At 41.3% G+C, this 27,991-nt stretch overlaps 1 protein-coding gene across 1 annotated transcript in view; it reads right to left on the bottom strand.

Annotated features, from left to right (window-relative positions):
* Positions 1-27,991, bottom strand: part of NPAS3 (neuronal PAS domain protein 3) — a 589,204-nt gene that overhangs the window by 83,025 nt on the left and 478,188 nt on the right. Inside the window, exon 6 of the mRNA XM_040333134.1 lies at positions 19,754-19,928. Coding sequence (XP_040189068.1) covers positions 19,754-19,928 — 175 coding nt within the window. The remainder of the gene's footprint in view (positions 1-19,753; positions 19,929-27,991) is intronic.

Below are 27,991 nucleotides of genomic sequence, written 5' to 3'. Positions count from 1 at the left end.
TTATATGTCAGTATTACCCTGTATGTTGTGGTCGTTCAAGTGCTTATCTAATAGTTTTTTGAAACTATCGATGCTCCCCGCTGAAACTGCCACCTGTGGAAGTGAATTCCACATCCTTGCCGCTCTTACAGTAAAGAACCCTCTATGCAGTCTAAGGTTAAACCTCTTTTCTTCTAATCTTAATTAATGGCCACATGTCTTATTAAATTCCCTTCCACGGAAAAGTTGTATCCCTATTGTGGGGTCACCAGTATGCTATTTGTAAATTAAAATCATATCCCCTCTCAAGTGTCTCTTAACCAGAGAGAATAAGTTCAGTGCTCATAGCCGTTTCTTCATAACAAATATCCTCCAGTCCCCTTATTAGTTTTGTTGCCCTTCTCTGTACTCGCTCAATTTCTAGTACATCCTTCCTGAGGACTGGTGCCCAGAACTGGACAGCATACTCTAGGTGTGGCTGGACAAGAGTCTTGTACCCAGAACTGGACAGAATACTCTAGGTGCGGCCGGACCAGAGTCTTGTAGAGTTGGGAGAATTATCGCTTTATCTCTGGAGTTAATCCCCTTTTTAATGCATGCCAATATTCTGTTTGATTTGTTAGCAACAGCTTGGCAATGCAAGCCATTGCTGAGCCCATCATCTACTAGGACCTCCAGGCCATTTTCCATCCTTGATTCCCCCAGAAGTTCTCCCCCCAGTGAGTAGAGTGCATTCATATTTTTTGCCACCCAAATGCATTATTTTATATTTTTCCACATTTGCCATGTAGTTGCCCACTTCATTAATTTGTCCAGATCTTCTTGCAAGGTTTTCACATCTTGTGGAGAAGTTATTGCCCTGCTTAGCTTAGTATCGCCTGCAAATACAGAGATTGAACTGTTTACCCCACCCTCCAGATCGTGATGGCTTTTTAAGGTACAGAGTTTCTAAAACATGAAAATGTTGCTGTATATTGTATTATGATGTCAAGAATTTTTTCCTGCAGAAGTTCCTGAAAAGTAACCTTCAAATTTGACAGCTGTTTTGGTTTAGTGCCGCTGGTTTGAGTGTGACCCGCAAGGTAAAAAGTAAGTTACGACTTTAGATTGTATATGTTTTAGCACAAGTCCAACACTTTTCAGTATGCAATCAAATGACAAAAATGTAGATGTAAGGACATAATCCCCAACCAGTGGCCCAGAGGTCACATTTGACTCTCAGTTCCTTCTTGTGGTGCCCCGAGCATCTTCTCAGCAGGTGCTCACTAAGTGTCTAAAAACACCCGCCGCATTATATTTTCTACGCACATGATGCAAATTGGAAATCTGTGTCACTTCAAGTATTAACACTTCGAGTGCTCTTCTTAAAGCACTTTTTTCAATTTCATGACTTGGCTGGACAATGTATATATGTATGACACTATAACTTCAAAGTGGTACTGCTTCAAAACATTTAACCTCTCTTCTGCCACAGATGCCTTTGGAGAAAGAGCACCTTATGTAAAATTGGCACGGCACTCGTATATAGTAAAGGTAAAGCTATGCAGTAAACGCAGGAAATAGGTTAATAAGCAGTCTGCGTTCTCCAGCTCTGTGTAAATGCACTGCGTTGTGTGTGTATATTTCCTGGGGCTGTATCTTTTTGCCTTTCTTGTCTCTCTCTGTCTGCTCTCTGTCAGTACACCCAGTGGATTAACTGACTATTGAGGATTCTCTTTTAAAAGAAGCTCTTTTAAAAGGGTCAGATAAAGAGAGAGAGAGCGAGAGCGAAAGAGAGAGAGACTGTCAAAATGAGCCTTAGACAAAGATTTATTATAAACGATTTAAAGGGCTTAATGTATGTATCCCCAATGAGGCCTCGCAGCTATGAGAGGAGAGAGATGGATTGTGAAAGATGGCAGAGAAAGGAAGGAGGGGGCAGATTCTCTGTGGCCCACTCACACACCCCTCTCCTCGCAACAAGCACAGCATGAGTCTGGAAACGCGTTCAATATTTCAAAACAGGAATTGTCCCTGTGTCACTGTGAGGACTGCTAATAATGGATGAAGCATGTGTCTAATGAACACATTGCAGTGGTAAGGAAGCCTATGGAAAAGGTGGAAGGGTGGACTGGGAAAGGACGGACAATTTAAAAGTTCACCAACTAAGTTTGCTATGATGGTCAATTGAATATACATTGATTATATAAGCTATTAATGTAGCTCACTGAGACTAAAACAGCTAGAGCTGGTTCAGTCCATATCACAAACATGCCTTTTTATTATATTGTTAGATCATGTGGTCCATAAACCCTACTGCAATCTTCCACTTTGGAGAGACATGATAGAAAGATGATGTCCTTTAAGGATACCCACATGTTTTTGTCTGACCATATAAGTTGTATTCCAACAGTAAATCAGTAATAAAAAATAGATATAGTGCTTCACTGAATATGTAGAAAAAAAGTAGAAAGAAAAATATTTTCTAAACTAATTGTAATTGAATGTCTAATCAACCACTTAACCCCCAGGCCAATTCTCACACGTCTCACATATATGTAAAATTCTACATTTTATCATTTTATTGCTAGAAAATTCCTTAACCCCCCCCCCCAAACGTTATATATTTTTTAAGAAGAGGCCCTAGAGAATAAAATGGTGGGTGTTGCAATTTTTTTATGTCACACATTTGCACAGCGATTTTAAAAATGCTATTTTGCACAGCGATTTTAAAAATGCTATTTTGTTTTTGAAACTACACTTTAATGAATTTAGTGCACACAACATAACACACAATTTTTTGTTAATATATAAAAATATAAAATAAGTAAATAGACACCTAAGATGCAACGCTGTAAAATTGCGTTACCCCGTTGAACAGTGCCAAACTACGGTACCTAAAAATCTCCAGAGGTGACGCTTTAAAAGCGTTTCCAGGTTACCAGTTTAAAGCTCCACAGGAGGTCTGGAGCTAAAATATTTGCTCTTGCTATGACGTTCACGGTGATACCTCATATGTGTGGTGCAATCACTGGTTACATATGCGTGTAGGACCAAGATTGGTTTGATCAGTTGTTTGTACAAGTCGGTAAGGACTTGTAAACATACTGAAACCAGAAGTGACAAAAACCTCATTGTTTCCGCTTTTTGATCTCACAGAGAGAGGAACAATGTCGGTCTCTCTCTCGCAGTGAACAGGATGCCGTTGGTTGCAGTGGTCTAAGGCTCCCCGATGGGACAGGTGAGACCGGGAAAGGCAGCGGTGGTGGCGAAAGGGGAGAGACCCCCTATCATCACCTGGAGAAGTGGCTGTATAGCCACTTGAATCACTTCCAAATGAAAGAGCATCAGCTGCTGAAAATATGGTTTATTTAAAGCTTGATATTAAATTGGGACATCATTTTTCTTTTAAATTTCTCTAATTCATCAAATAAGCCAGCCAATGGACCAAAACCATTTTTAATACTGATGTACTACAGGGATTCAACATGTATGGAATTCCTTAGAGCCGGTTCACACAGGGGCGGCACGACTTTGGGGGTGACTCGGCAAGGCGATCTCAAGACGACTTCAGAGGCGACTTGGAAAAAGACTTCTGTATTGAAGTCAATGCAAGTCGCTCCGAGTCGCCCCCAAAGTCGTACAAGAACCTTTTTCTAAGTTGGAGCGACTTGAGTCGCTCCTATTAGAACGGTTCCATTGAACACAGCGGAGAGCGCCTGACGGGTCGCAGGGGTGTGAACCGGCTTAGTAGGTTTGGGTATAAGCTCAATATATGAACATCAGGAAAGAAATAAGATAAAGTAACAAAAGAAGAAGAAAAAAATACGATATAATTAGGTACTGAAAAAAAATGTTACAAACCATTCAAGGAAGCAATGAATATACTGTAACCCAGCTGTAATCAAGAGATGGACGACAAACTGAGCTTACTGTAATTATTCCAAGGTACAGTGAGATTGGTGCATCACATGCTGGTAAACTGCACAATATGCCTGCTTACAATTGCTCTCATGCATTGCTGTGCAATAATTACTTATAATGTGTCTCAGTTTAGTTCATTTTAAAACCTAAAATGAACAATAAGCATTTGCTGAGCTCTTCGAAACTGAACACTTGTGCATACAGGATCACAACTGCAAAATTTTTAAAAGACAAAAAATATATACCCTACAAATATTAAACAATAAACAATAATCTTAAATTATCACACACGTCTCTTGTGGTTATTGAATATATGATGACAAGGCACTATACAAATAACATAGTTTTAAGTCAAGTACATGTAAATCAAAATGAATAAGGTGGTTAGCATAACCAAAGAATGATATAGCTAGCAGATTGACAATGGGGTAAGAGTCAGAGGGCTAGATTCATCTGCCCCAAATTTTATGAAATGCTTCAGCTCTTTTCGGGGTCTGAAATGTGAGTTTATATAATGGTAGAGAGTTGTTAATTCGTTTTCAGCCAGTTTTGAGTCTTGTTGGAGACTGTGGGCCAGATCCACGTACAGCGGGCGCAACTTAATTTTTGGGATTTAAGTTACTGTACACCGCCGCAAAATTTCTACCTAAGTGCCCGATCCACAAAGCACTTACCTAGAAATTTTCAGCGGTGTAACTTAAATCCGTCCGGCGCAAGGCGTGCCCAATCTAATGGGGCGAGTCCCATTTAAATTAGGCGCGCTCCCGCGCCGGACGTACTGTGCATGCTCCCGACGCGATTTTCCCGACGTGCTTTGCGCAAAGTTACGTTGCGCCGAGTTTTGTGAATCGCGCCAGGTAAAAAAAGTTGCGTCGGGAAAAAAAAGAGATACGGCAGGAAAAAAAAATGTAAAAAAAAATTGACAGCGTCGCGGGAAAGAAGGGTCTACTTTTACATGGCGTACTAACTTTACACTTTGTAAAAGCAGCCCTAATTTTGCATTTGCAAACTAACAACTTACGGAGACTTCACGAAGGGAAACCGCTTTGTGGATCTCCGTAAGTGCTAATTTGCATACCCGACGCGGAATTTCGACGAGAAATGCCCCCAGCGGCGGCCGAGGTACTGCATCCTAAGATCCGACAGTGTAAAACTATTACACCTGCCGGATCTTAGGAATATCTATGCGTAACTGATTCTGTGAATCAGTCGCATAGATAGAAACAGGGATACGACGGCATATCAGTAGATACGCCTGCGTATCCCTTTTGTGGATCTGGCCCTGTGATCCCTTCCATGATAGTAATATGGACATCTTTGCATAAAAGTATAAGATGCAGAGTATTTTCTTAGCATGAGAGGGAATAGACAGGCCACCAAAAATGTCTAGAAGGCAGTCCTTGGGATTAAGGATATTTGGCAGACCAAGTGCGGAGAAAACAAAGGAACCAATATCTATCCAAAAATCCTGAACCATAGGGCAGGTCTAGAAGCAGTGTATGAAGTCAGCGGTTTGGCCACATGCTCTACAACATTCTGCGGAGGGGGACAACCCCATTTTATATAACTTGGCAGGAGTAAGGTGAGAATGATGAAAAACCTTAAGTTTTATAATGCGGATATAACTGAGGATTTATATGTATCACCAAATTCAAACCAGTCTGCCGCAGTCTGAACCACTTCATCTGAGCAACCTGGAATCTAGGATTACAGTCTGTGTTGAGGGCAGCATAATATGTGGAAATAAGTTTGGTGGGATCTGGGTGTTTTAACATTTTCTCCAGTGAGCGCACTCTGATAGGGTTGTCTAGAAAACAAAATTGTGCATGGAAAAAACCTTGTGTAGTGTATAAGTGACATAGATATTTAATCTCCTTAGAGTATGATCTCTGTGAGTTAGGCAAGGAGTACAGTTCCTATAAGTTTGGATTAAACCACAAGGGGTTATTGGGGAGGTTGACCAGGAGTCTTTAGAAAATTTCACAATGACCAATTGAAATAAGGAGAGGGAAGTACATAACATTGACGTGCCTCAGCGCTCCGGGACACGCCCCTTATATACAACATTATGAAGGGTTTCTAAGGAGGAGCCAATAGCCTCCTCTGTAGTGGTGCAAGCATTGGCCGCTACCAGGTGTAGCTAGTCATGGATATGGATTACTTGGGATGCCAAGTAGTAGAGCTAAAACATGCAAAATTCTAAACCCGCCTGTGTGGGAAGCCGCAACATTTAAAGTGCCACCCTAGGAGAACAGCCGTTCCACAGGAATGCTGTGCATATCGTACAATACGCTTAAAAATGGATTTGGGCATTTTGCAGGGAGAATTGCACATAATGTATAGCAACTTGGGTAAATAGATCCCTTTAACGACATTGGCGCTTCCCATAAGGTCCAGGGGTAGATACATTTGTTGCTTAGTCTGAGTTTACAACTGAGTTAATAGCAGGCACAAATTGTTGTTATAATAAGAAGGTAATTGAACTGTAACTCCTAGGTATTTACAATTTGTAGTATAGAGAATCATAGGTATCGCCACTTGATCCAAAGGGAAAAGATTAGATTTATTCCAATCCACCCGGAAGCCAGAGTAGTTGCCAAAAGTGTTAATTTCAGACAGAAGAGATTTTAAGTAATCATTAAAGTCAGCCAGGTAAACTAAGGTAATAGTACAGATAGGGAGGCCCTTAATTAAAGGGGAACAAGGAATGTGTATAGCAAGAGGCTCCATAGCTAAGGCAAATAGGAGGGGTGACAATGGACACCCCCTGCCTGATGGGTGTGGTGCTTCAATATTCATTTCTGGTGACAACATTGTCACTGTGGCAATAAGTAAGGCAAAATCTCTAATGATGACACTAATAGTAATAAATAGCTCTCCTAACCCTACAGACAAGTCTTTTTATTGCCATTTTGTATTTGCTCGAGAGATTTTCATTCATCAAGACAGGAAGTGAGAAAAAATCTTCAGTGCTGACTAGAGATGCATTTTATCTTTAAATTGCTGTTGTGTATGTATAGATGACAGGTTCCCCCTAAAACCCCATCTTAATCATCTGTAGAAATGTATTAGTCTAGCACTGAACTGGGTACACCTGTAATCCAGATTGATCACTAGAGTGTGAGTAATAGAATACAGTACGCAGTGATAAGAAGTACTTTTAACTGATAAAACAAATTGATCCTGAGCTCAAAATATAACTTTTTATATATTCATAAAGACCACAAACAGAAAAATAACTAATACACTAGATAAAATATAAGGTATAGTTGAGTATTTTGCAATATATATGTAAATTGCTTAGTGAAGCTACTGGTTTCTCTTTTATCGCATGAGGCTGCTCCATTTTCGGTATGGCAGCTGCCATTAAACATGTAGAGATCTAAAAAAAAAATCATCTGGTGCAGAACTACATGTTGGCAGAAGAGACACACTTCATGGACAGATCGGAAAACGAAGGAACTCAATTGGATTTTTGCGTACAGAGGTTTGGGTCCAGCATTCGAACAGTTCAGAAATCACAGGTTAATTACATTTTTTGGGTGTTCCCTTTAAGATTCACATTAAGTATTGGTCAGTAGTACTGTAGTACTAGGATAAAGTAGGTGGAGGGTTAAGTGTTAAGGATTTATCCAAAGGTCTAGGTACGCAATCAAAGAAAATGAACCCTCTTGACCTTGATAACATTTTCCTTAAACAGGGTCAAGTGATTCACCAACACTCTTTTTCTAAGAAGGAAAAGATATCTGAAAATTAGAGCTCAAATGTAAGGATCACTGATTGGACAATGGCAAGGCTTTCAAATCTTTAAACACCCATAACAAGCAACCAATTAAAAATGTACTTTCAGTTATATGATTACATAGCTATTTGGGCTGAAAAAAGGCACATATCCATTCTGTGGGAATCCAAGCTTTATAAATAAATTAGAAACATGCATCCTCGAAAACCTAAATCCACAGTAGATTTTACACAGTGCTACAACATTTTTGGAATTGGGGTTGTACACAGGAGCTAGAATTAGCTCCTGTAGACATACATCTTTTACACATACAGCTTACTATTAAGAAGCCTTCCCATACGCTAACAGTAAACCATCTCTTTTCCTCTAAGCTCAGAGAGTGTCCCCGTGTCACCTGCACAGGAGAAACAATGGAACATCCTCTTTTGGCCCTATAATGGTCATGACTTGGATGTAAAACTGGTAACTTCAATTAGCTGGTAAATTAATAATGATTTAAGAATCCTGACAATATATGGACATTAATACCATCTAACTAAAGGATGCCAGTATTAATCAGTGGTATCAATACTAAATGTATGTGTACAAGATGAAGACCTTTATAATATTGTGGACTCCCTTTTGGCAGCCCAAGAGTTAAGTAATAGCTGTACAGCATATGAATGTAACATCCTCATCTCCTCCTCTCAGTAAACCCAATGTGTTTTAGCCTGTTTTATCCACACTGACTAGCGTAAGCTCTGATACTCGCCTGTCACGTCTAATCTTAAAAAAAAAAGAAACTGAAAGGAACAAATTAATATGCAAATTTCATCAGCTTTGTAATAAAAAATGTCCTTGGAAAAAAAAGCTGAATAAAAAAAAAAAGAAAAAAAAAAAAAAGAAAGAAGTGGATGAAAAAAAAGAGAAGGTACAGGACCCGTGAGGTTTGGGGTTTGAATTATCACGGCCTCTGGATCCGGGATGTTGTTCGGAGAGAGAGAGAGGCCCGTTAGGAAATCAGGGAGGAGATCTGACTTGGAAATAATTATGATAAAGAAAAAACTGCGTGCCGGCTGAATAAATGCTTCAGCTCCTCACAAGGTCTCAGCTGCTTGCTATTCACTCAGAATTAACAGGATTCGTTAGGAGGTGGGGAGAGGATGAGAGTGCGTGTGGACACCTTGAATGCTGGGTGGAGGGAAGAACTGCAGAATAGGTCAAACACACGAAAATGTTCAACTTATGAAAAAGTGCCAAGTTCAGAAATGGGCATTTCAGCTACCTCTGCTGATCATTATGCTACAGCATATGATTGGAACAATAAGGGTCAAATTAAGTAAAGAAAGGATTGGTCACTCAGTGGCTAGCACTGCCGCTTCAAAATGACGGGATCTTGGATCAGATTCTTAAGCAGTATTTGCTGTCTCTATGTACATATTTATTTGCTTTCTCAGTCTTCCACACAGATATACTACAGGTCCAGTGGCTCATATTTACACCATATGAAGGGACACTTCTCATTTTGATGTAAGTACTGTCCCTTGTGGTGATTTAAAAAAACAACAAAACAAGTGGAACTTCACTCTCTCAATCAACATTGACTATTTTTAATCCTTATGCTGTTAGCATTAGTAAATAGATAGGTATATTATATTTACTTGCTTTGACTTTTTTTTTTTTCTTTAACTACATCCTGTTTTCTTGCCTAGGCAAATGATGTCATATAACCCAGAAGTCTTCAGGAGGGGAGAAAGGGCTATTTCAGCTAAGCACACCCTTCTGCCTGCATGCCTGAGCTAAGAGCAAATGGATTCCAGGAAATATACAGGGATACCACCCACAATCCTTGGACAAACCATCGCCCCAAGCACTAAAGTCAAAAGCCTCGGAGTAATCTTTCATTCGGACATGACCATGGACGAAAAAATAGGATCAGTAGTCAACGGATCCTACCATCTTCTCCGCCTGCTAGGTAGACACATCCCCTTCAGAGGACACAGCAGTAGTAGTTAGAACAATCAATAATTCTCGACTCGACTACGCAAACTCCCTCTACCTCGGACTACCAAAATACCAGATTTTGCATCTACAAGTCGTCCAGACTACAGCAGCCAGACTGATAATGGGAAAAAAATCTGGGAATCTATCACCCCATCCCTGAGGTCCCTTCATTGGCTAACCGTAAAGGATCGGGTCACATTCAAGACCCTCTGTCTCACCCACAAATGCACACAAGGAAAAGCCCTTCAATACCTATGCGAGAAAATAAAACACTACAACCCTGGTCGCGCCCTTTGGTTGACGAATCAAAACCTGCTCTGCATCCCCAAGACCCGCTACAAATCTAAAGGAGAACGAAGGTTTGCAGTTCAAGGGCCATGGCTGTGGAACGCGCTACCAACGATCATCCGCATGGAAGAAAACCATCGCGCCTTCAGGAAAAAACTTAAGACCCACCTCTTCTGAAAGGATCAGGACGACTCTGGATGCAAAGCGCCTTGAGGCGATTTAGTTCGCATTTGCAGCGCTATACAAGTTCTCACTCACTCATTTGCTACATGAATCATCTGCCCTTACTTAAGTTGGCCACAATCAGAAATGCTAGGGGGGTGCTTTCCAAGATATATCTCAGCTAAATAAAGCATGGAGACATCAAATTAAATATTGCTTTTGGTTTGTGGTGTTTAGATGCAGTGTAGATCCACAGCTTTAAAGCCCCCAACACCTGGTCCACTTATACTCGCTGTCACTCCCTCGCCTTGATGTTGCTTTGCAATTCTAACCCTGTGCAAGCTCTATGTTGGAGCTTTCACGGGGTTGATGACTCCATTCTCCTCAGGAGACAGTTTGTCTTTTAGACCTGAACACTACATCGTGGGAGGATCCCAAACATCTGACAGCTACAATGGAGGAACATAGCAATGTAGTAAAATAGCAAAGATCTTCTGCAACTTCACCATGGCAAATGTGCAGCCCACAATTTATTCACTTCAGTGGAATGCCCTATCAAGCTGATCAAGTTGTTAATGGCCTTTCCTATTAAATTAAATGGAGCTTGGTCCACATGCAGTAGGGATGTGGTGCAAAATTAAGAATATCCTAAAAAGCTGCTGATTGGTCCAGGACAGGCCACAGATCAAAGTTCACCAGTTTATGCGAGTATATTAAAGGTGCACATAGTGGGGCAGAATTCACTTACAGGTCTGTTCTATAAATGTCATTATCTAGGAAGTCTGAGTGCTTCTCGGGAACGTTTTTTGTGTACATTTCCCAGACAGCAATGCCTGAAATTCTGAAAATATACTTTGTATCTAAAATAAATTAGAACTGTATGTTTTAGATTAAAGCTGTGCAATAATATAGGCTGACAGAAGGACCTAGAACCTAGTAGACTCTCCTGTCTATTTTCTTCATGCATAATACATTAACAGTAGATTTAGGTGTGCACAGATTTAAGAAAACATCATTCCATCATTTCATCAGTAATCTTATGTAATGTCATGGTGTCCCCCCCTGAGGTTTAGAACTCTAGCACTGCTAGTTCTATTTCAATGTTTTTATTAAGGTTGTATGGAAAAAGAGGGAGCATACAACTTGTATCCAAACAATAATATCAAGATAGAGATAAGATAAAGTCCAACAACACAGGTGGGTGATATCAGTATATCAATGGCAGGCATTACCAGCCAAATAACTTATTGTCATATCAAATACAATCAATAGTTAGACATGAAAACTTGTCTGTCAGACAGAGATGAACCACCCTATCAGGGCGCTTGGAAAGCCCACACAGGAGAATTAAAAACAAAATAGCTCAGCATCTTCATAACCCACTGACCAGCTGACGTGGGTCACCTAATGCTTCCAAAAACTCCATACCAAATAGCAAATATGGAAACTATATAAGTCTAAATTAGAAAAGAGAAAGGGGAGGAAAAAAAAGAAAGAAAACAAGGGATGGGTGGAGTGAAGGGAACACAGCCCAAGAGGTCCTTCAAAGAGCCCACTGCCCCGATCTGCATTGTTCAAGCATCCGAGGGTTGGAGGTGTTTAAGCCAAGGGTCCAACACACGATCAAACCCATTGGATTTGTCTTTCAGTATAATGACCAGCTTTTCATGTAAAATGATCCATGCCAGCTTACGTTTCATAACCGTCAAATCTACTACCGCTTTCTTCCAGGCAGTCGCTATAGCGACTTTCTGCTATCTGGGACCAAATACCATTGAGACAGGACCTTGTAGCCTGCTGTCACCAGATCCATATTCATAATGCTCTTATATGTCCATATTGACCAGGACTACCAGATAATTTGAGTTCCTCCCCTAAATCTCGTTCCCATGACAACATTTAGGGTAATTTTCCAGTCAGATAAACAAATAATTTGTAGAGCATCAAGATACCACGAAAACATTAGCACTGCTAGTTCTAAGTTACTATCCTTATTAACATTGTTTAATTGGAGGGGATTGACTTACTGCCTTGGTTTGCCCAATCTGGAAGGGTTTGCATGGTTTTGAACAGGTACGTTTAGAAACCTCCGTGCTGCAAACAGGTGTTGGGAATTATTATAGACCAAAAGTTTAAAAGATAAGAATACTTGATTTCTCCCTGCCTGCTACATGTAATGCACAAGCTTACATTAACTGTCCATTACATTAACTGTCCTCCTTTCCACTACAGCTTAGGGCTTTTCCTGGAGGGATGACTGGGAACTGCCATAGAGAGTAATAACAGTCCAATCGAGCATACACAAAGGTGCAGACGGACTGGAACACATCGAGTTCCTCGGCGTGTTCAGTCCTGGAGCCGCCGAGGCGGGCCGAGTTCTCCCATAGAACAACGAGGAAATAGAGAACATGTTCTCTATTTCCTCGCCGAGGTCCTTGTCGGCTTCCTCGGCCGAAAGTGTACACACGGCCGGGTTTCTCGGGAGAATTCAGCTCTGAACCGAGTTTCTGGCTGAATTCTGCCGAGAAACTCGGTCGTGTGTACGGGGCCTGACAGTATTCTCTGTGGCAAGTCCCCATCATTACCCTGAAGTGTGCACTGGGCTGAATGTTCAGAATTTGTTAAGGAAGCTCTGGGCACTCAAGTATAAGGTGTTGTGGGAGTCACTATTGCTTAGGGCAAGGGGGGAGTAATAATCAAGTCTTAATTAAAGTGTACATGTCCTTTATTTTTACACTCCTGGTTTTCAGGACTTACAAGACTTTCTGCTGAAACTTCCTTTGTACTTATCCTTGTACAATCAATGAATTCCTAACATCTATATAGATCAAATTGGTTACTACAAATACAGATGTCTGTGCTGAAAACTGGTGAGGGCCAAAAGCCACCTATATTCGTTGGGAGTGCCGACTGTGCCCCGACCTTTCCGCCCCCCACCCCATTCATAGATTCTGTAGTATAGCATCTTGCAATGAAGAGCATTCTATGACTGGAGAGATGGATGGGTGGATGAATGAAAGGACTGCAACCTCAATCCATAGAGTGCTTTTCATTGCAGAAAGCAATATTACAGCTTTCATGAATAGAAGGGGGGGGCGGTAGGGATAGTTGGCACTCTTGATGAGTGCCAGCCCAGAAGATTACCACTGGAGTTATGGAGGGGGGGGGGGGGTAGAGGAATGAAGATAAAAATGAAGAGAGCAGCCTTCACCACAAGGGACCCTTGTCATTTAATGTAAGTACTGTCCCTTGTGCTGGTTAAAAAAGATATATATTTAATCTTTAAAGATATTCTGAACAGGAGAGGTGACAGAACCTCTTTAAACAGGGGGGGGGGGGATATGCTAACTGTGTCTTTGCAAGAGTTAATAAATTCAGTTTAGTTAGTCTTTCCAGTGTAATATAGAGTATGTGCTCCATGTCCCTGACTAATTAAGCTGCCCTTCTCTGGACTCCTTCCGTTTGAGGATATGCTTTATTTGAATTTATGCCAAAAACTGAAATGCTTAATCAAGATGGACATGCTATAAACTGCATTTGAGAAAATTAAGTCTGTCTTAAGTCTATGCATCGTTTAGTTCAAGAGCATATCTAGCTAGCTTTAGAAGCTGCAGGTTGGCATTGGGTGTTGGTATTAAATCTGATCTGTAAGGTCAGTCTTTTTCCATCATTGAATTAACCATTTGTTTTCCCCAGAATTGTATGAAGAAGGCACATAACTTTACATTTATCCAGATTGAACATCATTTGCCATGTACTTGCCCGGTCAACCAATGTGTTATCCAATTCTGTTAGAAATCAGGATTATCAGAAGCTGCTTAGAACAATTTAAAAAAAAAAGTTGTCACCCATAGCAGCCAATCCAGACTACTCTCTAAAGTGATCTATACACAATAAATAAAACCTGGCGGACTGCTCAGCTTCAGTACTTTGCAAATCATAACTGTCCTTGCAATGACAAAGGCTGTGTGGGTTCCTATATACAACTAAAAGATTAGCATAGATGTAGACCGTGAGTACTGGAGCGAAAACCAAAAACTCGGGATGGTATAAGCAGAAAAATCACAGTATACAGAAGACAGGTGCACAGCACAAAACAGATGCAGGCTTGCACAGTTGTGTTTACATGCTATTAAACCTACAAAACCCTGACATTTACCATATTGCAGGTGTGGCAAGGGTAAGTTTAACGGCATAAACACGCTGTAAGTAGTCTGTCATATTTCTTGTCAGCCGAGGCCCTTCCTCCGCCAGAGACTCGATATCTCGCGTCTCTATAATTGAATTGCTAGCGAGCCACAAGAGAGAACAGTACGCAGCAGCAGCGTGAGAAAAGAGGAGCGTACTACTGGTGAAAAGGAGGGAGAGGTGAGGGAGCGAGGGCATGGAAACTATATAGGAATATACGGAGGGTGGGAATGTAATATGGAAAATATGAATAGATGAGGAAGCGAAGACATGAGAAATATAAGAAATGAAAAAGGGAGAAGAACTGAAGCTGAAAAAAAAAAAATGGAAAAAAAATATGGAAAAACCTGCCTCTGTGAACACGTGGCTTGCATGGATTGCCTATAGAAAACACGTTTCCAAATTCAGGAAGCTGCCTGCTTTTCAGGGGGTGCCAGCTGTCATGTTTTAGGTGTATTGGCCAGTTTTGCCATATCTTGGCAAGATTGTAACTTGAAGTCTATGCTCCACATACTTTACAATTCAATGGATCTAAAATCTATTTGATCTAAACTAACATTTTAGTTACAGATGAAGCCTAGTTGGTTGAGGCAGCCTTGTAAATGTATTGAATACTCCAAAATAAATGTATTGAATACTCCAAAATTAAATGTATTTTTATCTGAGTCTTGCCTACATGTCATATTTTCTAATCCCACTCATATCTACTTGAGTGTTTTGGGTGTTGCTGAGAGTGCGCCCCTCTCATAATGTCCAAAGAATGTGTGCAAACCAGGAATTCAAGTGCAGATATATCACCAATAGAGTCCCTGGGATATAATAGAAACAGCCAAGTGGTTTTATTCTTCACCATAATATCAGTTTTGGGTAAACAGACCCTCAATCCATTAGGAGTTCTGGTAATCCATGCCTACAGAGAGATGTGTATACTGTATACAGGCGGTTTCTGAGTTACAAACAAGATAGGGACTGTAGGTTTGTCCTTAAGTTGAATCTGTTTCTCAGAACAGGTCAATTTTTTAAGTGTAGCTCCAGCCCAAAAATCAATTTTTAAGCATTTTGCATAGCATAGGGAAGGTGTCCCTGTTAAGAAGAAAATGGGCTGGGTTGTTAGGGAAACATGGACTTGGTGTTAAAGCATCAGTGGAGACACATTTTCCCCATATTAACTCGAATGCCGCGTACACACGACCGGGTTCTAAAAAACAAAGTTTTTAAGGATCTAGAAAAAACGTTTTTTTCAACCCGATCATTAAAACGGCCTTGCCTACACACGATCGTGAAAAAAAAATGCTCTAGCAAAGCGCGATGACGTACAACACGTAATACGGCACTATAAAGGTGAAGTTCCATGCGGATGGCGCCACCCTTGGGGCTGCTTTTGCTGATTTTGTGTTAGTAAAAGACGATTTGCGCTTTTCTGTCTGTTACAGCGTGATGAATGTGCTTACTCCATTACGAACGGTAGTTTTACCAGAACGAGTGCTCTCGTCTTATAACTTGCTCCTGAGCATGTGCGGGTTTTTCATGTCGTTAAAGACCATTTTTTACAACCTTAAAAACGACAACGTTAAAAACATCGTAAAAAAATAGAGCATGTTCGGAAAAAAATTTGCCCATTTTTTAGAACCCGAAAAATGCTCACACACAATCGTTTTTAATGACATTTAAAAAAAACGTAGTTTTTTAGAACCCGAAAAACGGTCGTGTGCACGCGGCATAATGCCTTGTACACACATGGAAAAAGTCAGACGGAATTCTTTCATCGGATATTCCGACCGTGTGTGTGCCCCATCAGACTTTTTTCCATCGGAATTTAGAAAGAGAACATGTTCTCTTTTTTCCGACGGAAAATATTTCAATCCGAAATTCCGTTCGTCTGTAGGGAACTCCGACGGAGAAAAAAACATGCATGCTCAGAATCAAGTCGACGCATGCTTGGAAGCATTGAACTTCATTTTTTTCGTCTTGCCGTAGTGTTGTACGTCATCTCCTTCTTGACAGTCGGAATTTGGTGTGACAGTGTGTATGCAAGACAGCTTGAACGGAATTCAATTGGAAAAATCCTTGGTAGTTTATCCCAACGGAAAATCCGACCATGTGTACAAGGCATTACAGGAGTGAATGTCCCTTCCAAGGGGTAGATTTCCTCTCACTTCCTGTTGTCTCCCTCTGCTTGTAAGTAGGAGTCGTTTGTAAGTAAGATGTTTGTAAGTAGGGGACTGACTGCCTGTATTAATTCATTATTGTATATATTATATGAATATATGGGAACCTGACAAGGATTAATGCTGATAACTCTGTAAGCCTCTTAAAGGGATAATAACCTTTGGAAAAAGTATTTTAAAAATATTATTTTATAAAAATCTTGCTTCTATGTAAATATACTTTGTACTTATACATAGTGACAGCCATAATTCCGTATTGTATATTCCTGTCTAGTAGAGCTGTCCAATAGTTACCCTTTACTGATCCTCTTATTTGACTCTACTTATAGGGCAAAGTTTATCATTGAAAAGAATGAATTAAAAAAGTGCTCTGTATTCTTTAATGAAGTTAATTCCTTCAATGCTCCTGGCAACTAGAACTCATGTGATCTTAGTCTAGGCTTAAGGTCACATAAGGAAGCTTGCAAGCATAGATTTTTTATCCATATCAAGAGAGGGATGTTTTTTATTTAAATCTATAATGGCATTTGGTCTAGGCTTTAGCCCAGGTTCAGACTGCTGCAGGATTGAAATCGTGCAAGTTCAGCTAAACCCGCACAATGTCATACTCGCACGTCAGTCCGATTTCAGAGACATCCGTGTGGGTTTCTGCACAGATGTCTATTGAAATTGCACCCGAAGTCGCCAAAAGAAACTACTTTTGGGTATATTGAGGCGCCACCAAATCAGCGTTGCACCGATTCGAACGGTGCCATTGCCGGCAATAGCTGCCGATTTGACATGTCAAATTGCATGCCAAATCTCATCAATGTGAACCTAGGCTTAGCATTGTTTTTTTATCCATATCAAGAGAGGGATTTTTATTTTTTTAATAATGAAATTTGGTAATGTTAATATCCTATTGATTTATTTGAACTTTAATGATAAACAATAACACAGGATAGTCTAATTTCTCTATACCAACAATTATGCATAGTAATACTAAATCTGTATTCAATTCAAGAAGATATGTTGCCAACAATGCCATACTTTGTAAGTTAGTCCCAGAACAAGCAATGATCATGTTGCTAGTATTGGGTGTATTTATGACTGAAAGGATACCTTAACTTGAAAAGAAGCTAAACAAACAAAGGCCCAGAGTCCCCTCTCAATTCCAAAATACTGTCCCTCTTGTGTTCACATACACGGTGAAACAAGAGGAAAAAAATGTGGATTCCAGTATTCCCCATGAGAGTGATCCAGAGAGAATAAGCACTAGGCAAAAACCTTGCAATGAAAAAAAAAAGAAAAAAAAAAAACACAGAAAACCACAAACGTGGAACTTCAATTAATTTAAAGCTTCAATCAGCAAAGGATAAATCCGTCACAGATCTAATTACTAAGGCTCTCGGAAGGCCGGGGACAAGACGCCAATCTCGTGGCTGTTTGAACAGCGTGATGAACTGGGGAACGATGGATATCAAGTCATTTTGTTTAATTTATAAATGGATTTTCCCCTAATGCTTGAATTATCGTCAGAGCACAATGAAGGAGTAGGGGAGCACAGAGCCACAGTGTCGGCCCCCCTTCCTCTACCATTTTCTAGAATTGAAGCAATGAGCTTAAAGCCTGTTTAGAGTATTTTTATAGATGATGTTGGAGGCTTATCTTATAAAGGTCTGTTGGCCAAGAAAGAAGGCACGGAAATAAAATGTAGAGCTGTATTCAAATGCATTGATTTCGCTGCTTTGCTGCTTCTTATCAGATCAGTCGTCATCAGAATCCTTTATTCAGAGTTCATGCAGTGTTTCACATTCGTCAATCCACACCTTTCACCAGCATGCAATGGCATTCTACACCTTAAATGTCACAGGCCTTCCTCAACCCTTCCTGTGTAATTGTGTTCCCTCTGAATTTTCAACTGCATACTTGTTTAATTGTTTTAACTAAATGTATTTGTTTCCCAACTTTTTCAGAAAGTATAAGTCTACTTACACTGAGGTGCTTTACAGGCGTTTTAGCGCTAAAAATAGTGCCTGTAAAGCGCCTCTCCTGTTACTCCAGTGTGAAAGGAGTGCTTTCATGCTGGGGCGGTGCGCTTGCCCTAAAGCGCCCCTGCCCATTGAAATGAATGGGCAGCGCCGCCGAAGCACCTGCAAAGCGCTATTAGCGCTACACGGGTGCTATTAACCCCTTTATCGGTCACTAGCGGGGGTTAAAAGCGCCCCGAAAAGCGCAACGAAAACAACGGTGAAGCGCAGCTTAAAATAACAGTGCTGAAAAGCGCCCTAACTAAAGGCAAACTTTTTTTGTATAGAGTGGAGAGCAATTAGAACACCTGTCAGGTTTTTATCACAAATATTGGGTGGTCACCAGAACAGGGACAAAGATAAAATCTTCCAATAACCTCTGATTCCCTCACTTTGGAAGGATTTCCTCACACTTCCTGTTCTATGCTTTGGAACAGGAAGTGAAGGGAAATTTCCCCAATGGGACACAGATGGCAACAAAAACAACCTGATAGGGGTTATAACCCTCCCTTACTCTATGCACAATGAAAAGTCTATAAACATTTAGAGTGGTGTGTTCACTGGTTCATGTCCTCTTTCTGAGAACACCGAAGCCTTACCTACACGCACTGGGAAGATGCAGCATAGAACCATGCAAAGGGGACAGGCAGTCACTTCTATAAGCCGAATCATGTCATCTGGTTGCACTGGATTTCCATAACAGTTATGTCATAAAGAGGCAGTCCACTCAAAATCAATTTCACTTACAGATGGTGTCTAGTGGGATGGGTATGTAGAAGGTGCTTTATTGCATGTTAAAGGGATTGTAAACCTTTGTGTTTTTTCATGAAGGAGACTGCAAGGTGAAAAAACATCTTGCAGTCACCGCCCCCCCCTGATCCCCTGTTTTACTTACCTGACCCCCGAATCTCCGTGGGTGCAATCCCGTGTTGCTTTCCCCCGGCTCTTGTTGGCTCTTCATTGAATGATTGATAGCAGCGCAGCCATTGGTTCCCGCTGCTGTCAATCAAATCAGTGACGCGGCACACCGGGGGGGGGGGGGGGGTCTATGGCCCCCGAGTGTATGACACTGGAGCGTGCCAGCAAGGTAACCCCCTCGGGAGAGAGCTTTCCAGAGGGGGTTAGCTCGTGCAGGGAGGAGCCGCGAGAGCCGTCATGGGACCCCAGAAGAGGACGATCGGGGCCACTCTGTGCAAAACAAACTGCACAGTGGAGGTAAGTATGACATGCTTGTTTTTGTTTTTAAAACAAACCTATAGTATCCCTTTAAAGAATAATTTCTAGTTTTGAAGGGCTATACAGATAATCACAAGCTCCTCACTCCCACCTACCTGGCTCTGGAGTCTCTGACTGTGAGGATGAAGATGCTGAACTGGCACCATCATCATTGGCACTCTGCGAGAGAAGTCCACGGCCTGGTGGAAGTTTCATGCCGAGTTGCTCCGCCGTCTCTACGTGGTCCCCTGGGTGAACATAATCAAACATGCTGCTTCCAGTCAGCTCCACCTGCAGAGAATAAAAGATCATTCTAAATGTTCATGACAAATAAAACAAGAACTTACAAAGCAAACACCTGACAACCATGAAATAAAAATTGTACAAGAGGACAAAGATATCTTTAGTCTTCTAAACCAGGAGTACATTGTATGCACTGAATGGGATTCCAGAATACATTTTGTGGGTCAACATGCTGACATAAGACATGAAGCATATAATGGGGTTGATTTACTAAAACTGGAGAGTGCAAAATCTGGTGCAGCTGTGCATTGTAACCCATCAGCTCTAACTTCAGACAGACCTTCAGTTATGTTTTCATCTTTCCATCTATTAAATCTTTTGCCCTTGTTGTTTTAACTTTGGATAGATTTTTTTTTTTTTTCTGCCAGTAAATACCTCATACAGCCCACTTACTGTTTCTTGTCTGGTAAAAACGCTAGGCTTATGTCATCTTGCACAGCTCTTTCTCTCTCACTCTTGTGAGAGTTTGCCAGAAATGGAGGGCCAATGAGAGCTGCAGGACTGCAGAGCCAGAGGTGTGACTCTGTGTGTCTGTTTAAATCCAGGAAGTGAACAGGCAGCAGCTTCAGCTGCCCACAGTTAAAATGGATGCAGCCAGACTCAGTGGAGGGAGATTTTTGCAGCATATTTAGCAAGTACAGAATCACAGTATATATAAAATAATATGCAAAGTGTTTGGAGGGAAGCTTCTGAATGGCAAGGATGTTGTTTTTACAAATTATGTGAGCAGACTGCAGTTCCTCTTTCAGCTTGTTCAATTAAGCTTTGACAAAAAAATCTGGAAGCAGATTGGTTTCTATGCAGAGCTGCACCAGATTTTGCACTCTCCGGTTTTAGTAAATCAATCCCACTGGATTTTTGTGGGTACCTTATAATGGTGGTCACTAAAATTAATAGATCTGTGATCCTAGAGGGTACCCCCTGATTTACCAGAATTTGGTGTTTGGAGCCTCGAGAGGTATAGATGGCTTCAAGAGGACTAGAGAGGGTAGGTTGGGGCAGTTGTGACTAGAAGTACACCTGTACATTAACCTAACACCCAAATACCCTCTGGATTGCATAATTACTTTAATGTGTGCCAGCGTTGCCAACCCTAGCCTGAGATCCCACAATATATAGGTCTTATCCTCAAAGGCTACCGATACACAAGAAAACATGTTACATCTAAAGACTGTTGACTTATGTTCTTCTGTTATGTTCTACTCTTTCCACTGCTTACAGAAGAGGGCCATTAAATCTGAATGAGTATTTTTATTTTATAAATACATAATAAAACCTTGGCGAAGAATCAGATAATTTAGAGAACTGACCCTGGTTCATATATGCATACCTAGTATTCTTATACGTCTTGTTACCCTATGCTGTTTGACCTAACTTACAATGCTTGTCTTATTACTCTTCACTGTGAATTGCTCATCCACTGTGTTTATGATGATGCATAGATATCGTTTGTGATCTATGTTAAAAAAGATTTGAAACTTCAGTAAAAATATTGAAACAAAAAAGAATATAAGCGCAGCAGAAAGGATTCCTTAATTTACCTTGATTGTGTGGATTGGGAATTTTTGATTAGCTGGCAGATCCATCTATGGCCAGCCTAATATTATGGAAGCACATATAAAAAGATCTAGAGATATCATGCATAGATAGCTAAGTAAAACGTACAGGATTTGTTATGAACTTAAAGCAGAGTAGTTGGAGGAAGGACATATCCTGCATATAGCTGACTGTCCAGAGGTCCAGCTAAAAGACAATACAGACAACCTGTTCTCAGCCGCTACCCATATCTGGAATGTAGTTCCCAGTGGCTCATTGCAGTTGCCAATCAAACATGGCCACTAAACACAAAAACAGACCTATGTAGCGCGTTCGCCTCCATCAGATATACCAAAATGTAGAACTTGGAAAGAGGAAAAAAAAGAACTGTTGTAACCTGGACATAACAGGTTACATGACACAGAGCTGCAGGGGTCCCTGGAATCAATGGTGAGAAAGCAGGCTGGGTAATTGCATCACTGCATGGCAACCGTAAAGGAGGGGCAGAGCGGGCATATTACTAACGCCAATTTGACACACACAATGGTGAGTTTAGCATATTTTGCTGCCCTCTGTCTTATGACCAAGAGGAAATTTGATCCAGGAGTGCAGAAAATGTTCCACGGCAGTTAGGAGGGAGATAAATTGCTTAGAAATAAACAAGTCTTCAGCCCAAATTGAAAAAAATCGACTTGCATGCACTATAGGAGTGTTTCTCGACTTTAAGTATGTATGTCAAGTACTCCTTATGTAAAACAAAAAAAAACATATTAATACAAAGTTTCATAAGAAAAGTAGAGTAGCCCATTCCAAAATATCCTTTGATAGTCTTATTGCATTCCGCTTCTTGCACTGCTTAATGAACAAGGCTTGTATGCATACAAGAATGAACACTATTTATCCTTTCTGTGCTTCTGCATTAAAGTGGTATTAAATACAGTAAAACCTTGGCCTGCAAGCATAATTCGTTCCAGAAGCATGCTTGTAATCCAAAGCACTCTTATATCAAAGCAAATTTTCCCATAAGAAATGATGGAAACTCAGATGATTCGTTCCACAACAATTTATTCATAAGTCTTTTAGTTTATATCCCATATAAAAAGATTATAGTAATGTAATAGGTTGTGTAACCATAAAATGTCCATCCACAAATGGAAGCCTCCGCAAGGATATTAGAAGCAAAATCCAGCAGGAGCTACAGGGTATAAAAGAGAAGAGAGGCGCCTCTAAGTGTAGCAATATGGTTACATTTAATGAAGGTAAAACATTTAGCAACTCACATGGTTGATGAATAAAAGAGGCACATCTAAGTATGCAGGCATCCGGGGTAAAGCTGTCCACATAGACCATCCTCCGCACCACCTGCTCTCACTGCTGTCAGTCTGCAATCGTGACCGAGAAGACTACCCTGCAGTAGAGCGATCTGAAAGCAAGGCTTAAAACGCTTGTGGAGGTCTGTTTATGTGGACAGCTTTACCCCGGATCCCTGCATAATTAGATGTGCCTTTTTTAATCATCAACCAAGTGAGTTGCTTAATGTACCTTCAATAAAAGTAACCATATTGCTATACTTAGAGACGCCTCTCTTCTCTTTTATACTTAGTTGTGACATGACATTACTCTTATATCAAGACATCGCTTGTATATCAAGTCAAAATTGATTAAAAAATGTCTTGCAAAACGCTCTCAAACCAAGTTACTCTCAAACCAAGGTTTTACTGTATTATATTAATTCATTTATATATTGCAGCTTACCATTCCCTAGGTGTGGTGGTTGCAATAGTTTAATTTTTCAGTCTTTTTTTCCTGTAGTTTGACCTGGTTATTCAGCCAGTAACATATTTCCTGGCCGGATCACCTGGCGAATGTGTAGCTCAGGGCACATTATCGACATAGTGCTTGTTTGCAAGGATGAATGAATGCCTATGCATGCATAGGAGCTATGCCATCCTGTTGGACGTCAGATCTTTGGAGAAGAGGTGGGCATTGTGTCTTTATTTCTGTTTGTTTTAACCCTCCAACTGCCACTTTTGCTGGATAGCTTGGTCTGTTAAAGAAACTCAAAAATAACAGACTTACTGGCCAGATCACTTGGTGAAAATACAGTGGAACCTCGGTTTAAGAGTAACTTGGTTTGAGAGCGTTTTGATTTGCGAGCAATTTTTTTTTTAAATTCTGGCTAGGTTTGCGAGTGTTGACTCGCAAGATGAGCAGAATTCAAGCTAAATAGGGCTGCAGTACCTCATTTGGCCATAGGTACGGGGGCGCAGAAGCCGAGCAGAGCGGAAAATATGCCTGCAGTATCTCATTTGGCCTGAGGTACGGGGGCGCATGAGCTGAGAAAAGCCGAACATTGGCCTGCAGTACCTCATTTGGCCTGAGGTACGGGGCGCAGGAAATGAGCCAAAGTATCCTTGGACCTTTTTGGACGTTTTTGGCGCTCTCTGGCGCCCCCCCCCCCCACATCTGGCCGCATTCGGTATTGCATCCCATTGAAGTCAATGCGGAACAAATTATTTTCGTTTCCATTGACTCCAATAGGAAAACTCACTTTGATATGTGAGTACTTTGGATTACGAGCATACTCCTGGAATGGATTATGCTGACAAACATGTCATACTTACCTCCACTGTGCAATTGGTTTTGCACAGAGTGGCCCCGATCTTCCTCTTCTGGAGTCCCTCAGCGGTACTGGTGGCTCCTCCTCTTCTTGAGTGCCCCATTGGAGAAGCGCTCTCCTTCGGGACACCAGTGCGGGGCGCGCTCCCGTGTCCTGCTTCTGCGTCTATTGACACAGAAGCAGGACTTGGCCCTACCCCCTGGTCATTGGTTTTGATTGACAGCAGTGGAAGCCAATGGCTGCGCTGCTATCAATCTATCCAATCAGGACACGAGACACCAGCCTTAGCTGGTATGCTTACCCCAGGGTTTGACAAATTTGCTTGGAATCTAGGAGCCAGCTAAAAAAGTTAGGAGCCAGAAAACGCACCCCGTCCCGACAAGCTTGCGCGCAGAAGCGAACACATACGTGAGCAGCGCCCGCATATGTAAACGGTGTTCAAACCACACATGTGAGGTATCGCCTCGATTGGTAGAGCGAGAGCAATAATTCTAGCCCTAGACCTCCTCTGTAACTCAAAACATGCAACCTGTAGATTTTTTTAAACGTCGCCTATGAAGATTTTAAAGGGTAAAAGTTTGTCGGCATTCCACGAGCAGACGCAATTTTGAAGCACGACATGTTGGGTATGAATTTACTCGGCGTAACATTATCTTTCATAATATAAAAAAAAATGGGGATAACTTTACTGTTGTCTTATTTTTTTATTAAAAAAAGTGTATTTTTTCCCCAAAAAAGTGTTAAGGTGAAAAACCACGAGGGTTTACAACTCCTTTAAGGATTGGTGAGCTGCAATAAATTATATTTTTTGATACCACTTTTTGTTTATTTATTTTTTTCTCAAAACAGTTTTTAAATAAAGGAAACATTTGCACCTCTTTCTTTGTATAGATGGATTTGAAGTGAAACCTGAAGTTGATGGAGCTTTCAAAATATGAATAATATGGCAGCGCCACTATTCTAGCTCTGTGGCACAGTGCTGGCTTTTCATGGCATACTTGATTAAAACTGGAATCCACAAAGGTGTTATAAAGCACCATTGCAGCATTAGGGATCTATGATGCTTCTTTCTCTGTGTCTGCCTTTATTAGGTCTGTATATTTCTCTGCTTGGCTCGTAGTTATTAATTTACAGAATCAACGCTGGGAACAGCTTTTGTGATCTCATATTAAATTTCCCCCTGAATCCGCCCCGTGGCAAAAATTACTCACATCGTTAAAAAATATTTAATTAGGCTGCAGTTTATAGCAGGCTCACAAGGGAGATGCTAGAATTAATGTGATTTGCATGAATTCCAGAGCCTTTTTTTTTTTTCCTGGCAGAGAAGAGTTGGGAATTGGGTTTTTATCGAGGTCGCTGACACAGACAAGGACAGAGACTCTTGAGGTATACAGAGATGTCACACAATGAAATCCCACAGCATCCTTGGGTTTAAAGCACAGATTACTGAATCTGCACTTTAACCCACTGCACTGCTTTGTTTAATTCTGCTTTGACCCAAGCTTTGTCCCTGTATCGCAATCTGTGATTTATACGCTAATGTCCACCATAAACCACCACTCCGCCTCCTTTCAATTAATCAGAGCAGATATCAACAGGCTGCAGTGGTGACCTTCCCTTTCCACATACTGCCAAATAATTGACAGCCAACCGCCAGACTTTCACTTATAAACCCGCCAACCCTTTTCTCATCATTTCCTCCATTGGCAGTCAGTGGCAGCTGCACCTGTGTTGTGGGCCACATCTCACCTTCCTATATTGTCAGACGCTCTCAGTACCAGCTGCCAAATGTCCATCTATACAAAAGTATTATATCAGCTTCTTGTTTGAGTGCCAGAGTGTCCATTTGCAGGCAATGGCAGTGCCAATCTTCACCCTCTTCAAACTGGCAAGACCTTACCTGTAGAAGGAGACAGCGCCACATGTTTTGCCAGTTGCTTTGCCCACCTGGAAGGTGGTACATTGAACTGACTGAACCAGAACATTTTTTATTTTATTTTTATGTCACAATGTACAGTATACGATTTCCTATCATCTGTGCCCAGACTTGCCACACAGAGTTAATCCAGCTCTGAGCAATCCTCTTTTATTGTTCAGTGAAATAAAAAGGACTTACAGAGAAAAACCTTAGTCTGTTCCGCCCCCTTGCTGTGAGTGAGGCCCCGTACACACGGCCGAGAAACTCGACGAGCAAAACACATCGTTTTGCTCGTCGAGTTCCTTGTGAAGCCGCCGAGGATCTCGGCGAGCCAAGTTTCCCCCCGTTGACTAACGAGGAAATTGAGAACATGTTCTCTATTTAGCCTTGACGAGTTCCTCGTCGGTTTCCTCGGCCGAAAGTGTACACACAGCCGGGTTTCTCGGCAGAATACAGCTCCGATCGATTCTGGCTGAATTCTGCCGAGAAACTCGGTCGTGTGTACGGGGCCTGACAGTTATTTACATATCTCATGCACTAGCCTGGAGACAGGCATTATTTTTTAATTCCCACCCCCACTCTTTTTCTGAAGTCATGTGGTTACATTCCTGGATTTTGACTGGATGTTAGTGATCATAGCAGAATTTAGTGTAAGGCCTTGTACACACTACCGGTTTCCTTGGCAGAATCCATCGAGAAACTTGGTGGGAGAGCTTTTTTGCCGAGGAAACCGGTCATGTGTACATTTTTCATCGAGGAAACTGTCGAGGAACTCGACGAGCAAAAAAGAGGGTAAGTTCTCTTTTTCCTTGACGGGAGTCTGAATTTGCTCGTCGTGTTCCTCGTCAGGCTGGTTTTCGACGAGAAACTCGAGCGTGTGTATGCTAAGAAACCCGCGCATGCTCAGAATAAAGTATGAGATGGGAGTAAAAGTTGCATTTGTAATGGAGATAGCACATTCGTCACGCTGTAACAGACTGAAAAGTGCAAATCGTCTCTTAACAAAACTTTTACTTAACACACAGTAACATGAGATTAGCAAAAGCAGCCCCAAGGGTTGTGCCAGTGGAATCGAACTTCCCCTGCCGTTGTATGTCACCGCGTTTGAGAACGAGGAGATTTGGTCTTGACAGTGTGTACGCAAAGCAAGCTTGTCGAGTTTCTCAACAAGCATAACAAGGAACTCGTCGAGGAAAACGATGTGTTTCGCCCAACGAGTTCCTCGGTCGTGTGTACGAGGCCTAAGGGATACATAGGAAAAAATGCATGTTGACAAGGGGAGTGTAGAGGTGGGCGGGGAGGCTACTGACATCACAACTCCACCCACAGAGCTCCAGACAACAGACCCACCCACAGAATCTGCAGTTTTTCAGTTCTTATAACAGACAGAGGGGAAACATTTGACAGGTAAGGATACATGCAGGAGGCATCTCTATCCTTATAGATCAGCACTATGGCAGTAGTTTAGAAAGGATGAGAGTGGCTTTACATCCACTTTAAGCCGGGACTGTGATCACCAGCGATGATGACGAAATGTGTTGATAGGAAGCAGAGCACAGAAACAATCAAGATTATTTCATTTTTGTTTAAACAGGCAATTAATGGCGGAGGAGAAATCATAGAGACCATGTGACAAGCACAATATGAGCTGATTGGTGGGGAAGAGAGTGGTTGCTAAGCGACAAGTAATGGAATAATTGAAGAAATACTCCTTCGACTGTTAGGCAGGTTTAAAAATTGATAGGTTAAACAACCAGCTACATAAACGCGTATGTCTCATAATTTATCAGGATTATTTAGGAGGAACCCTTAGGGAAGCTCATATAACTAGAACAGGCATGGGTTTGTAGGAAGCCATCTTCTCATTGTGAACGGCAATGTATTAGAAGAAGCTTGTGTTATCCCAGTACAATACACTATACTTTTTTGTCTGGTTATAATATAAAGAATTAGCATTTTTCCTGCATACGATGTTAG

The sequence above is a fragment of the Rana temporaria genome, chromosome 13 (assembly GCF_905171775.1).
Source record: "Rana temporaria chromosome 13, aRanTem1.1, whole genome shotgun sequence".
Lineage (NCBI taxonomy): Eukaryota > Metazoa > Chordata > Amphibia > Anura > Ranidae > Rana > Rana temporaria.
The sequence above is the reverse complement of the archived record's forward strand: the minus strand, read 5'-3'. Positions and strand labels throughout refer to the sequence as shown.